At 35.0% G+C, this 13,610-nt stretch overlaps 8 protein-coding genes across 8 annotated transcripts; 3 read left to right on the top strand and 5 right to left on the bottom strand.

Annotated features, from left to right (window-relative positions):
- Positions 1 to 775: 775 nt before the first annotated feature.
- On the top strand, positions 776 to 2,194 carry RO3G_06589 (uncharacterized protein; the record flags this gene model as incomplete). Its single annotated transcript, XM_067661179.1, has 2 exons — positions 776 to 1,640; positions 1,806 to 2,194. The coding sequence occupies 2 exons, from the start codon at positions 776 to 778 to the stop codon at positions 2,192 to 2,194; spliced, it is 1,254 nt and encodes a 417-aa protein (XP_067517280.1).
- Positions 2,195 to 2,898: 704 nt separating this feature from the next.
- Positions 2,899 to 3,243, bottom strand: RO3G_06588 (uncharacterized protein; the record flags this gene model as incomplete). The annotated part of the gene is made up of 2 exons (XM_067661178.1): positions 2,899 to 2,923; positions 3,104 to 3,243. 2 exons carry the CDS (start codon positions 3,241 to 3,243, stop codon positions 2,899 to 2,901), a joined length of 165 nt encoding a protein of 54 aa, XP_067517279.1.
- Positions 3,244 to 4,620: 1,377 nt separating this feature from the next.
- On the bottom strand, positions 4,621 to 5,284 carry RO3G_06587 (uncharacterized protein; the record flags this gene model as incomplete). The annotated part of the gene is made up of 4 exons (XM_067661177.1): positions 4,621 to 4,644; positions 4,860 to 4,982; positions 5,040 to 5,162; positions 5,222 to 5,284. The coding sequence occupies 4 exons, from the start codon at positions 5,282 to 5,284 to the stop codon at positions 4,621 to 4,623; spliced, it is 333 nt and encodes a 110-aa protein (XP_067517278.1).
- A 920-nt stretch (positions 5,285 to 6,204) lies between these two features.
- Positions 6,205 to 7,640, top strand: RO3G_06586 (uncharacterized protein; the record flags this gene model as incomplete). The annotated part of the gene is made up of 2 exons (XM_067661176.1): positions 6,205 to 6,256; positions 6,322 to 7,640. 2 exons carry the CDS (start codon positions 6,205 to 6,207, stop codon positions 7,638 to 7,640), a joined length of 1,371 nt encoding a protein of 456 aa, XP_067517277.1.
- A 339-nt stretch (positions 7,641 to 7,979) lies between these two features.
- On the top strand, positions 7,980 to 9,107 carry RO3G_06585 (26S proteasome non-ATPase regulatory subunit 14; the record flags this gene model as incomplete). The annotated part of the gene is made up of 4 exons (XM_067661175.1): positions 7,980 to 8,030; positions 8,098 to 8,175; positions 8,235 to 8,247; positions 8,311 to 9,107. The coding sequence occupies 4 exons, from the start codon at positions 7,980 to 7,982 to the stop codon at positions 9,105 to 9,107; spliced, it is 939 nt and encodes a 312-aa protein (XP_067517276.1).
- A 326-nt stretch (positions 9,108 to 9,433) lies between these two features.
- On the bottom strand, positions 9,434 to 10,430 carry RO3G_06584 (uncharacterized protein; the record flags this gene model as incomplete). The annotated part of the gene is made up of 2 exons (XM_067661174.1): positions 9,434 to 9,511; positions 9,642 to 10,430. The coding sequence occupies 2 exons, from the start codon at positions 10,428 to 10,430 to the stop codon at positions 9,434 to 9,436; spliced, it is 867 nt and encodes a 288-aa protein (XP_067517275.1).
- A 310-nt stretch (positions 10,431 to 10,740) lies between these two features.
- RO3G_06583 (uncharacterized protein) lies at positions 10,741 to 11,529 on the bottom strand (the record flags this gene model as incomplete). The annotated part of the gene is made up of 1 exon (XM_067661173.1): positions 10,741 to 11,529. One exon carries the CDS (start codon positions 11,527 to 11,529, stop codon positions 10,741 to 10,743), a length of 789 nt encoding a protein of 262 aa, XP_067517274.1.
- An 881-nt stretch (positions 11,530 to 12,410) lies between these two features.
- RO3G_06582 (uncharacterized protein) lies at positions 12,411 to 13,222 on the bottom strand (the record flags this gene model as incomplete). The annotated part of the gene is made up of 2 exons (XM_067661172.1): positions 12,411 to 12,972; positions 13,038 to 13,222. The coding sequence occupies 2 exons, from the start codon at positions 13,220 to 13,222 to the stop codon at positions 12,411 to 12,413; spliced, it is 747 nt and encodes a 248-aa protein (XP_067517273.1).
- Between the last annotated feature and the right edge of the window lie 388 nt (positions 13,223 to 13,610).

Here is a 13,610-nt window from a genome sequence, read left to right as displayed (position 1 = left end):
GACTCTTGCAAATAAAATCTCAACTAAATCTATCTTCTTCACTCATGTCTCGTCAGGCACCAAAGGACATAACAAGAGAGCGTGAAGCTTGTGAATTCAATATTAAAGAGCTTTCGAATTTTTGGGCAGGCGGCGAGAAACGTTTTGATGATTTGGTATTTTTTATAGCAAAAAGACCTGTAAAAATATGGTTAATTTTTTTTCTGTAGCAAAAAGCCTTTGACTTCATAAAAGATGACCCACAATTAGTTGTTCAACCTCCACGAAACTATTTAGAGCTCTCAAGAGATGAAATGAGAGAGTTGTAAGACATGGGAAAAAAGTGCACAGTTGTGTAGTTTAATGTTTTTAACATAGCGTAATGGGCCAAATTTATCGTGTAGTACAAATATCTAAAGAAAAAAAGGACAAAAAGCTTATTTATCAAATAATACATGCTTTATGTATTTACTCTCAAGACTTTTACATGCGATTTTTTGTTCACGATTCACTTTTTCGTAATGCAATCAACATGCTTGGAAGTAAGGAACAGCAGGATAAATATGTTGATGACATTAATGAATGCAGTATCCTTGGCTGCTTTGCTATGGTATTTGAATCATGTTTTTTATCCTATTGAACTTTGCTCATTAATATCCTTATTTCAACACTACAGACAGAGCTTGGGCATAGTTCAGCTTTACGTGAATTAGAAACAACTGCAACCTATGATATAGCTACTGATGAGTTCATTCTTCATTCACCTACTATCACTTCTACGAAATGGTGGATAGGCATGGCCGGTCAGACAGCTACACACACAGTAACTATTGCTCAAACAATCATTCATGGTAAAAACGTTGGTCTTAACTGGTTTGTTGTCCAACTTCGAAATAGAAATACTGGGGAAATTGAATCGAATGTCCAAATAGGTGATATTGGTCAAAAAGTAAGTCGCAATGGATTAGATAATGGTTGGATCCAGTTTCGTCAAAAAAGAATACCTAGAACCAATATGTTAACCAAATGGGTTCATTTGGATCATCAGGGAAAGTATACACCTGCTCCTAACCCTGCAGTTATGTACGCCACATTGATTCCCGAGCGTTTGCTATTAATAAGCTCAAGCACAGATATGATAAGCCAAGCATTAACGATCGCTACTCGTTATGGTGTTGTTCGTCGTCAAGGAGAAAAAAATCAGCAAATCATGGACTACCAGTCTCATTATTGCAAGATTGTTCCTGCTATTGCGTTCACCTACATGGCTAACTTGACATCAGAGGTCTTGAATGAGAAATACAGAATTTTAACAGCGGGCGGTAAGATGGACCCAGCTGAATATTTAAGTCATATGGGAGACATGCATGCCATAGTAGCTTGTATAAAGGGATTTACTGGATGGTATGGTACTGACATCCTTGAAATCTGTCGCAGAAGTTGTGGTGGCCACGCATATTCTTCATATAATGCTATCAACCAAATAATAGGAGATTTGGGGGTTGTAACTACAGGTGGTGGCGATAATGTTGTGCTTTTGCAGCAAACAGCTCGTCATCTTCTATACAAACTAGAAAAAGAATCTGAATTTAAAAAACCCAGTGATCTTAAATTTAAAAGCTCTACAGTATATATGACAAACGCTAAACGATTCTTAGAGAGTAAAACATGGAAAGTTTGTAATATCTCTGACTGTATTAAAGATTTCCATTTGATTCTTGAAGCATTGCATACAATCTTAGTGAAACGAGTAAGAAATACAAAGATTAATCAAATATACAGATATTCATGTTTTTACGTATTTTAGCTATACTCTATTAAAATAGCCCTAAAAAATGGCACACATGATGATCTTCTTCTTGAATGTGTCCGAGTGACCGAAATGCATGGTGCTACTTTTATGTTTGATGTTTGTGCCGAAAAATTTGGACAGCCTATAGACACCCCTCATATTGAGCCAAGTGTTTTGGCCATAATGAAAAAATTAACAGCCTTGTGGGGTTTGCACATACTTTACACATATAGCGATCAGGGCATCAAGGAAAATTATCTTACGCCTGATCATATCAAAAGTATTGAAAAAGCATACTTCAAGTTTTGTAAATCACTTCGACCTCAGGTCGTCGGCCTTACTGATAGCTATGGTCTTCCAGATTTTGTCCTTAAAGCACCAATAGGAAAATATGATGGAAATATTTATGAGTGTAAGAGATAAAAGTTTAAATAAAAATATTTCTGTCTACTAATCTAACTACACCTTTAGCATACTTTGATTCCTTACTTCTTGCTCCAAGAAGCACAGGAGTACCACCATATCATGAAAAATACATAAAGCCATTGACTGAGCAATCAAATTCGAAAAGTAACAAATAAACTTCTTCATTCGCAGCTAAGCATTCATGCAAATTTGATTTGTTCACAATAAACACATAATTTAAACGCGTAACCTCATTTGGGCGCTTCTTATTTTATATTTATATAGCGTTGTTCTTTACTGAACAAAAATATTTATTAATTGCTGATTACTACTGCACCAATAAACCTACACGAACTTAACACAATATAAAAACTACTGTCAACAAGTTATCAGTGAAAGAGAAAAACAAGAGAGTGAGGAGAGCTTCTTACTGTATGTCTTGAACTGTATACCTGATATCTCTTAGAAATTTACTATAAATACTACTTGTACGAAAAAAAATTTTTTTTACAGCATGAAAGGTTCAGTCTTTCATCAAATCATAATAAAGTAGCTAAAAGATTACAGAATATAACACTTAATATTTTTATAAAGTTACGCGATGTAGAAAGTTCAGATGATATATTTACTATCGTTGAAAAGATTTTTTGTTATTCAAGGTGAATTCTTGTCTTTGAATTTCTTCCTAGGAGAATCTCGATATCATTAGTAACCATTGGAAATTAATTGATGGTAGCCGTTAAAGAACTATTTAGATAAAAAGCAACCTTGTGATTAAAGTGGCCTAAACTCATTAATCCATCGTATGCTGCCTTTGCAAAAATTTTCTTGTAGGTGAGCTGGCGCCCAAGAGCACGAGAGAAATATTCAGCGCATTAAGTTGGATTCATAACGTTTCTATTGAGTCCATAGACCAAATTATCATACTTCTTGATATCCTCACCAAGAATCACAGCAGCAATAACACCAATATCGTTTGGAGAGATCTGCCCTTGAGGCTTGTCAGCATCCGCTATAACAAAAATAAAGTCATCTTTAGGGCGATCAAAGACCAACCTGTTGGTCATGAATCGACCTGATTGCAGAGCCGCAAGGGGTCCATGATCTGAAAGCTCAAAGAGAAACTTTTCGGCATAATAATGAATAGAGTTCACGGTAGATGACCTTCAAGGAAGACTGACTAATATACTAGAGATGTCCACAAACTGTATGAAATTGGCTTCGCAGGCCCAGCTGGCAATCACCTTTTTTTGTTAATAATATTAGTGCGGTCTACAACTAATAAAACTAAGCATGTATGTCTCTTCAGGCCTTCATTGATTGGGCTAATACATTCATAAACACCTTGGATGACTTGTGTAAGTTCATTGTTAGAAAATAGTTCATTTACTTTTTCTGGTTGACGTACAAATATAGGAAAACCTCGATAATTTGGAGAGCAAATTGTATACAATTTTTCTTCCTACATTACCAGTACCTTGCCTACGACAAATATTCGTTCAGTTGAAATAGTCATTATTTTTTAATACAAAAAAATACTGATAGAAAAAACTAAAATAGTAAAGGATACAAGCATATATAACAAGAACTTAGGAGAATAAACATTCCGGAAGTTATTCCTAAGCAGATGTAATAGACTAAGTTTAATGATGTATCTTCCTTTCCATCAACCGCAGTAGAAGCTTTTTCTTTGTTTGCAGTAAGAGTTTTTCTTCGTGTAACAGTTGGTGACAGACATTAAAGGATCAGCGGAAAGAATAGTTCTTGACTACTCCTTTTCGGTAGAAAACTATGATATCAAATAATATTAAACTCGCAACTTGCTTTCCATAATCTCAAAAGAGCTATATCTAGCTTCTCTAATCGCTTTGAGCTTATTAAGCTTTTTGGGTGATGAGGAAAACCACACTGTGCTAGAAATCGATAAGGTAACAGGATCAAACCATTTGTTTTCGTATTGCAAGTAAGTGCTGAATGAGAATCTATAAAAAATAAAATGCTAATATTTTTTTAATATTAATTGTGGTGAAATGCAAAACAAACAAAAGCACCTATGTTCAATTGAAGTAGTTTAAACAGTAATTTTAAAGAAATCAATTCAATAAAAAATGGCATAGCACAAAATGCGGCTCTTTTTATGGTTTATTTCAGAAGCCGCATAAGATAAATGAAAAATATTTTGCGGTCAGGATATCTACTGTAAGGTTAGCCCTGAAAATTAGTTTCCTGCTATTATCTGACTAATTTATCAAGCCTGTAAAACATAGCCTATGGCGACAACCTGCTCAATGTTTTGTTAAGTTTTGGTAAAAGGCAATAAACTTTTTTGTACTCTGTTATTAGATTATTGACTGGAAAAATACAATGATAGATGCTGGACTTGTGAACGTAAGCAGTGCAACATGTTTGTACAAATAAGGTAATGATATTTAAATAATTAAGCTTTAAATAATAAATATACAAATCCACTATTCGAATTTAAGATATACACATTAACACTAAATATTATATGGTGGTCATTAGTTCATTAGCATTTTTAGGTACAACCTTCATCAAAAATATTAAAAATAAACAAATAGTAGCCGTATTTTTCTGTAAATTATCATGATTAAACCAATTTATTTATATTTTTTTATTCTTTAAAGGGGGAAGAAGAACCAAGGTAGGTGTTAATAACACTTACTGGCGTGTCAATTAACTTTGCACGAATGGTCGCTTTACCCATCTCTTTGCTTGCTTCCCATCTATGGCATCCTCCAAAAGCAAAATAGTAATCTTGCCCTTTATATACTACGTGATGAACATCCTATAATCAAAAACAATGAATTTCATTTTGTATTCTAACCCCAAAATTAATGCTTACAATCGGGGTCAATTCATCCTCCTTTCCAGGCGTGTCTAATACAACTTTCATCCTTTCTACTTTTTCTCTATCTAACTGCGATGGGATGGGTCTATTGATAACTGACATTGGCACATCAAAAACCTTTTTTATGCAAATTTATTATTTCTGTGCTCACCCAATAGTTTGATCGTTGAACTTACCTCTTTGACAGTATTTCCGTGAATTGAAAAATTATCTACAGGTATTTCAGTATTGTTGAGCATAATGTCTAGTGTAAAAAAAACGGAAGAAGCGAATTTGGTTTACATGCAAGTTTTTTTATAGCTTTACACCACAGTTTCTTATTCAGATTAAGCATATCAGCTTATTAAGCTATGCTTATCCAATCACAATTAAAATAAGTAATACAAATGATTTCATAGCTGGCCAATGGTTGATAACTAAAAATTAGAAACGGAGAATACAAAAACTGCAACGTTTCCTAAAAGAGATAACAACTGTCGAATAACAAAGGTGCTTTGCTCGCTTTATAATAAGCGAGGTGTGCCTCGTCGATAATTGCGGTTTTATCCTCTTCGAAAAAGCTCGCCTAAAATATAATTGATCAACATAAATAAAAATACTTATAATATTGTATAGTCTAAAGTAGAATTGCGTTGTACTCCTCATTTTTGATAAGGGAAAAGATAAATATGGGCTATTGTCAACACTATCCCCCTCGGTGAAATGAGCTCTGATGTACTCAAAGCTGGAAAGAATCAAAATTCTATTCTCTAAGATTTGATTATTTAAATTATGCTAACACCAAATTCCAGACAAAATTATTGATCTTGCATACATTTCTTCAGTTACATCTGTTGTATCGATGATTCATGATCTATTATAAAAAAAAGCGGAAATAATATGAACATAGAAAGCGCTCAATATATAAATATCGGATTGAGGGAATAACTTAAATTTTACATAAATTAACGTAAATTTATATATGTTTAAATTTAAACGCAAAGGGGAGGGAAGACAACATATAAATTGCTATATTGTACTCATACCATCTAAGAAAAGCAAAAAAGTATAAATATATAACAGCTTCTTAAAAAGTAACGGTATTTTTTCCCTTCTTTTATATACTTTTGTATTTTTCTTTTAGTTGATTTGATTTTGTTAAAATATATATATATATATAATGCAAACTAAAGTTGTACTTTCCCTTGCTCTTGCTACTGCATTGATTCAAGGTTTGTATTAAAAAATGTTGGAAAAATTATTCAAAAAGCTTAGCTAACTTCTTTTTTATTTAAAGCTCAAACATTTGCCTCTGGTGTTGCTGATAATAGCGTCTCTGCCATTAGTGCTCAAGCATCAGTAGCACCCATCCTAAATGATATCGCTGGTCAAAATACCCCAGAACCCTCCTCTGAAGAAAAATTAAAAGCTAGCGTCTATGAAGATGATGATGAGCATGAAGGTGATGGTCAAAGTGAAAATGATGAGCATGATGGTGATGATCAAACTGAAGATGATAATGAAGAGAAGGAAGATGATGGTGAAAATGATAACGATAAGGCAGAAATCAAAAAGATAATTGCAAACATCAAAAAGAGCTCTTACCCTCCTAAAGCCTTTAAGATTTACAAGTTAAATGAAGGAGTAGAAGCAAGCAGAATTAACAAGAAAGCTACTGAGATACATAAAAGAAGAGAAGGGACATTTGATGACTATAGAAGTAGAGAAAAAATTGATCATTACAAGAAGAAGAAAGACAAGGCAGGCAAAGGATATGACAGGCATAGAAAAGAGAAAGAAGATACCTATGAAGAAGCCAATGAGGTCGAACAAGAAGTTAATAAAGAATTCAATGAAGCAATCAATGAGGCATTCAATGAAGAAAACAATGAAAGCATCAATGAAAACATCAATGGAAGCATAAATGAAGAAGTCAATGAAGACTCCAATGTAGAAGTCAATGAAGAAGCCAGTGAAGAATTCGATGGAGAAAGAAGAAAACAGAGAAAAGATGATGATGATGATGATGACTATAAGGGAAAAGAGGATGATGATGATGAGGAGGAGGACCTTAAGGATGATGATGATAAGGATGATGACGCAGAAACAACAGAAAAAGAAAACGACGACGAAAGGAAGGTAGATGATGAAGATGAAAAGGAAAAAGACGATGACGATAGCGACGATGATAATTATGCCAAATACCGTCATACAGACGACAGTGATGATGTAAACGAAGGTGAGGATGATAACTATAATGACCGTGGTGGTTATCATCATGATTCTTATGAAAACAAAAAAGGCAGTAAAGAAGTTAAAGATCATGATTTCGCAAAGCAAGATGCCCAAGTTGTCTCAGATGCGGCTTCTGTAGGTTCTGCTATTAGTACTTTTGCCATGAGCGACTCTAGTCCATCTGTTTCTAGTGGGTCCCCAATGTCTTTTGTAGGTTCCCCCTCTGCCCCTCTTGTTAACGCAACCCCCAGTGGCGCTGGTTCTTCTAAAGTTACTAACAATGTCAAAGCCAAACCTACAAAATCAAGTGCAAGCCTCATGCGTGCCAGCCTCGGTGTTACTATTGGAATTTCTCTTATTGCTGTTTCTATTCTATTTTAATCTAAAGAATATTTACAAAACAAAAATAACCATAGCTTTTTTTACACAATATAAGTTTAGAATAAAATACTTTTGCTAAAGATCAATAATGATTAAACGAATCATGTCTATATTAATGAAGCAAGACTATAAAAATAGAACTGAAAGCAATTACTAGGACCAATAAAACAGTATGCAGATACTGTATTTTCTTTTTAATATTTAACTGGTGCAATATGCTTTTTTTCCTATCTCAACTTTTAACCTTAAATTTCGCTTGGTGACTGCAGAACTATCCTACAAAAACTTGCGAAATCCTGTCTTCTTTTTTCTTTCTCCCTTTTTGACGACAATTATATAATGGAAAGACTTCAGCGTTTATTTGGAACTGCAGCAGCAGGATTAGGACAGGTTGCAATTACTTAAACTAAATATAAAGCCATATTTTCTAGACTAAACACGACTTGTATATCTTTAGGGAATGCAACCTGGTATGGATACACCAACAGTTGATAATGCCGAAATGGTTTATATATCTTCATTAGCTCTTTTAAAGGTATACATCTGATACAGAAGAATGAAAACTTTCAGGCATTCATTACTATTTTCTTGTAGATGTTAAAACATGGTAAAACATCATTGCTATTTGATTGTATAAGTCCTTAGTTTTTTTTTTTTTTTTTGAGTTTAGGTCGTGCTGGTGTTCCAATGGAAGTGATGGGATTAATGTTGGGAGAATTTGTAGACGACTATACCGTTCGAGTTATTGACGTGTTTGCCATGCCACAGAGCGGTACTGGTGTTTCAGTAGAAGCTGTTGATCCCGTCTTTCAAACGAAGATGTTGGACATGTTAAAGCAGACCGGTAGACCCGAAATGGTGGTTGGTTGGTATCATTCTCACCCAGGATTTGGCTGTTGGTTATCAAGTGTCGATATCAATACACAACAGAGCTTTGAACAATTAAACCCTAGAGCAGTTGCAGTTGTCGTAGATCCTATTCAATCAGTCAAGGGCAAGGTTGTGATTGACGCGTTCCGTTCAATCAATCCTCAAACGGTGATGCTTGGTCAAGAACCTCGTCAGACAACATCAAACATTGGGCACTTGAATAAACCATCGATTCAAGCATTAATTCACGGTTTAAATAGACATTATTATTCAATTGCCATCAATTACAGAAAGAACGAGTTGGAAGAAAAGATGCTGCTCAATCTGCACAAAAAGGACTGGACTCACGGCCTTACGTTAGATAATTTTACTGAACATACAGAAGTGAACGAAAAGAGTGTTGCGAGCATGTTGACATTAGCAGAAGCATACAACAAATCTGTACAAGAAGAATTGACAATGACACCTGAACAGCTCAAGACAAGGCATGTGGGTAAACAAGACCCTAAACGTCATTTGGAAGAAAAGGTTGAAGCAGTAATGGATAATAACATTGTAATGGCTTTAGGAACAATGATTGATAGTGTCAGTTTTTAATAAAGCAAAAAAGAAAAAGAGAGAATTGATATTATGTCTAATACAAATCAAGATATTACATGATTATTACTACTACTACTATTATTTCTACAACTATTGTTATGTCAAATCACTTGAAGCGAAGATAGAAATTAACCTACAAAAAAAAAGTCAAGTTTAGTATTTTAAGATGAACAGAATATTTCAAATATCCCTTACTATGAGTGCAACAACCAAAAGGAGGCATAACACAGCAGGTCCCCAAAGGTCATCATATCGTCCATCAATACGACGATTGATCATCCTGATAAATATAGATTAATACCGCTTATTTATGAAAACATATATTACATACCATGCGCGTTTCTCAAATCGATAAAGTGCATAAACAGCAATACCAGCGGACAACACAATAAAAATACCACCTATAATACGTGAAGTTTTGTCACCAAAATTCAGCAAGTTCAATGCTACCGTCAGCAGCAAAGCACAAAATTGAAGCCACGAGATAAAGGTACGTTCGTTGGCAAAAAACACCTTGGGTTCCACACGTACTTTAACACCTACTCTTTTGGGTCCGCTTCCCATTTCAATGTCGCTTTTCTTCCTTGTAAACAGTTTGTCAAGAAGGCTTAGATTTTCAAGAGAGTTTAATGGTTCTGGGCTTGTTTTGGTCTCTGATATTTTTTCAGGTGGGACAGGAGGTAGACCATGATATTTTTTAGTCATGTCATAATTATAGGAAGGTTCGTATGATATATCATTAACTTCAGTAGCTGAACTGCTGTGTTGGGCAGATATATGCTCAGATTGCTTGCTCACCACTTCTTTTTTATTTTCTCTCTCTGTTTCTTCAATCATGGCTCTTCTGTATTTACCATCAATCAAGGGCCTGAAGCTGTGAGAACGCGTCAAACCTCTGTTTTCTGCTCTAGGCTTTCGGATATCTACATTTAGCTCAGATAACCACCAGGGAAGCAGAGCCAATCTCTCACGATAGAAATGAGACGCGCCATGAAGATACTTAGAGAACCGAGGCACTTCATGAACCAAATGGCTCTCTGTTAGGGACGTCAACCACTCGGGCGGTTGCTGTCCCAAGTGCGTTTGCAGCTTGGTTTCCAAAACAGCATAAGGGAAGCGAAGTATGTCTTTTTTTTGGACATTGTAGAAAGGATAATCGATGCCCACATCCTCACGACGCCAATGTTGAGGAGATTGTCTACGTAGCATGTGGTCCAAGTGATCTTCACGAATAAAGGTCAAGTCACTATCGAGCGATATGCGAAGCCGCTGATCGTCTGGTAACTGGAAAGCTGTACGGTTATAATAAGCACGAACCATCGGTTCTAATTTTTTCTCTCTGAATGATTGCTGTACACCTCGAGCGATGAAATGGATATGATCGACCGTAGTCTTCTTTAGACCGGATTGAATAAGATCATGAGCGATTTTGTCTGGTGTGAGAGAAGCATTCATAAATGCGTCTACTTGATCTTCTTTGAGTCGGAAGCGGTCTTTAACAGAAGCACCATTTAGCCATTCAGCATGGTGTGTCTTACGTTCGATGTATATATTGGTTTCATCCTTTGGGCCATACCTTTTTTTTTTTTGAATAAAAAGTTAGTTGAGTATGTTATGTTTTGTATCCACTTCACCATCTAAACCGAATTGCTTCTGATCCTTCATCTCGCTGTAAACGAGTAGTGTATAAATCGAAATTGGAGTTATCAAAGTAAACACTTGAAATAGCCGAGTCCGAAGGCTCCCACTTTTTTTGCTTGTTATAGATGAGAACGGGAAGATGAAGCATGATGATGGCCTTGACTTCTGTGATGTTATCGGGATGAATCCAGTATTTTGCTGTAGCTCTTTCAAACGCATTCTGATCACCACCCGAAGCCGAGTTACCAAGAGATTGCTGACCTCTATTACGGCAAATGTCATGAAGTGCAGAGATATAAATGATGGCCACATCAAACCGCTGCTTATCCAGTGGTTTTTCTCTTAGCTTTTCGACAAAGGCTTGCTTGAGCTGAATATGAGTCCATTTGTCATGCTTTTTTAGAATTTTTTGGATAGCCACAAAATTAACGCGTGTAAACTTGGATAGATCGTTGACATCAAACAAGATCTCAGTCAGGGCCTCATCCATGATTCCAAAGTTTGCTTCAGATGCCATACCAGGGTTCTTTCGAAGTGTTTGTATCGTACGCTCACAATACAAGATACGAGCATCAATCTCTGATAATTTGGCGTTTATGAAATCATATACTTTACTCAATTCATTATCCAATAAATTAATGAATTCTTGTTCATCTTTAGCTGTCCATGCATGATCGAGTTGTCTGTTTTTCAATTCGTATTTGAGGATGTCATAAGAGACATAAGAGAGTCTCCAGGGAGCAAATATGTTTTGCTGTAATTCTTGCCCATATTTCATTCTCTTTTCATATTAATTATATATGGGATGAGTAAAGATAAGAAGAGTTCAATGTGCGTATGTGACAAAAGTAGAAAAGAACTTACCTTTTGTATTCGTCTTTAAAAGTTTAAAAAAGAAAAAAGGGGGAAATATAAATACTAAATCAATACATTTAAATAGTAAATTGATGTCTATTTTTTTTTTTTTTACTTTGTGTTGTACGCATTAATTAAAGGAGTAGCTCTTCTTTGTTCTTTGTTTGCATCTGTGTTACCTTTCGTACGCGGCAAATAATTAGTTACTATAGACCATTACATACTGCCTCTAGCCTACTAAAATAATTTATCTTTTATATAATCGTATTTTAATTCAGCCATTTTGTTAAAATACATTTGATTTATCCACAATCTGTTGAGTATTATATTCGTATTCACCCCCCTTGATGCAATCAGCGTATAATCATTTTAGACGCTGATCTCTCTCCCTCTCTCTTGTAAAGTTAAAAGAAATAGGGTTTTCGTCATGAAATAATTGCAAATAAAATCAAATAAGGATGAGTACATGACTTGTTTATGTATATTATTTAGTAAATTTCAAGTTTGTTGATCAATAAATAGAAGAATAAAAAAGGAAGGGAATCTCTTTTCAACTTGTAGGCTGTTTCACGTAAAGGGGGAAAAGAAGGAAATTGTGGTATATTTTAAGGAAAAACAAAAATAAATTTTGATCTCTCTCTCTCTCTCTCTCTCTCTCTCTCTCTCTCTCTCTCTCTCTCTCTCTCTCTCTCTCTCTCTCTCTACATTTTTCTGTACAAAACAAATTGAAACTGTTTTATGCAACAAGTGGCTATTCTTTTTTTTTGTTTTTATTAAATAAACAGACTGAATGATACAATTTCGTTAATAAAAAACTAATTTTTCTAGCCTTACAGAGCTTCTAAAGTTTTCTAACCATCTTCTTAGTTCATCATCACTTTCATTCGATTTCACTTGATTTAATGAATAAGGCATGACTTGCAAGTTATTGATATCATAGCATCCTCCTTTTGATACAGGTATGATGTGATCAATTGTGAGTTTGAAGGGATGCCAGTGGGTTCCCTTTATCCAGAGACCAAGAGTACCACTGACAGCACACGTACTATCGGATTGTCTCATCAGATCATAAAGTTCTTTTGAGGTTGGAAAGCTTTCTGGTTGGGAGTGAGGCCAGTTCTGTTTCATGTGTCTTTGCTTCATGTTTCGAATCAGGGATTCAGTCATAACAAGATGTGATTCACGATCAAGAAAGATTTCGTTCCTTACACGGATTATGTTTTCTAGCGCCAAGTATTGAAGCATGTCGAATTTCCTTATTCCACTCTTACTTACAACCGTACCCAGTTTTTTCTTTTCTGGTAATAATAATCTGGATTTAATAATCGTCTTTGCGGAAGGATCGGATAGGAAGATACCAAATAATCTGATATAGAAAAAAAGGAGAAAGAGAAAATGATGAATGAACAGGCTTCCTGTGACTACACATACCTTTTACATCCTACACATAAACCTTGATGACGCTTGGATGACTTGGATAATGTCATGAATGAAGCACCTGATTGTAATCTTTGTCCACATTCAATGCAATATCTGTCTTTTTCTTTGGCTTCTTTTTTTAATGGGATCGTATAGAATTGGCTGTGCTTAAAGAGTGATTGATAGGGATGGTTCATCTTTTCCATCGTTTTTCGACAATTGATTACATCCTTTATTGTGATATGAAATGGTTCATGATTTCCCTTCTTCTTTCTTGCAGTATTCATCAATCTAGAATAAATTAAACAGTGACCATCTCGTCTTAGTTGAATCGAGCATCGGATAGAGAGTATGCTGACCATGATCATAGGGATACTTGCTCAACAAAAAAAAGAAAAACAGCTGTATTTATATAATCATACACCCCCTCAGTCTTATGAAGCTTGACCTTATCCTGATCATAATGAGTGAATGATAAAGAAAATAGTCGGCAGTGATGAATGATGTGATATGCATCAAATGATAATAATCCACTGAAGATCAATACCTATTTTAGCCAACAAAAGAAATGATAATCAAAGCATT

The sequence above is a fragment of the Rhizopus delemar genome, genomic scaffold (genome assembly GCF_000149305.1).
Source record: "Rhizopus delemar RA 99-880 supercont3.4 genomic scaffold, whole genome shotgun sequence".
In the NCBI taxonomy this organism is placed as follows: Eukaryota; Fungi; Mucoromycota; class Mucoromycetes; order Mucorales; family Rhizopodaceae; genus Rhizopus; species Rhizopus delemar.
The sequence above is the reverse complement of the archived record's forward strand: the minus strand, read 5'-3'. Positions and strand labels throughout refer to the sequence as shown.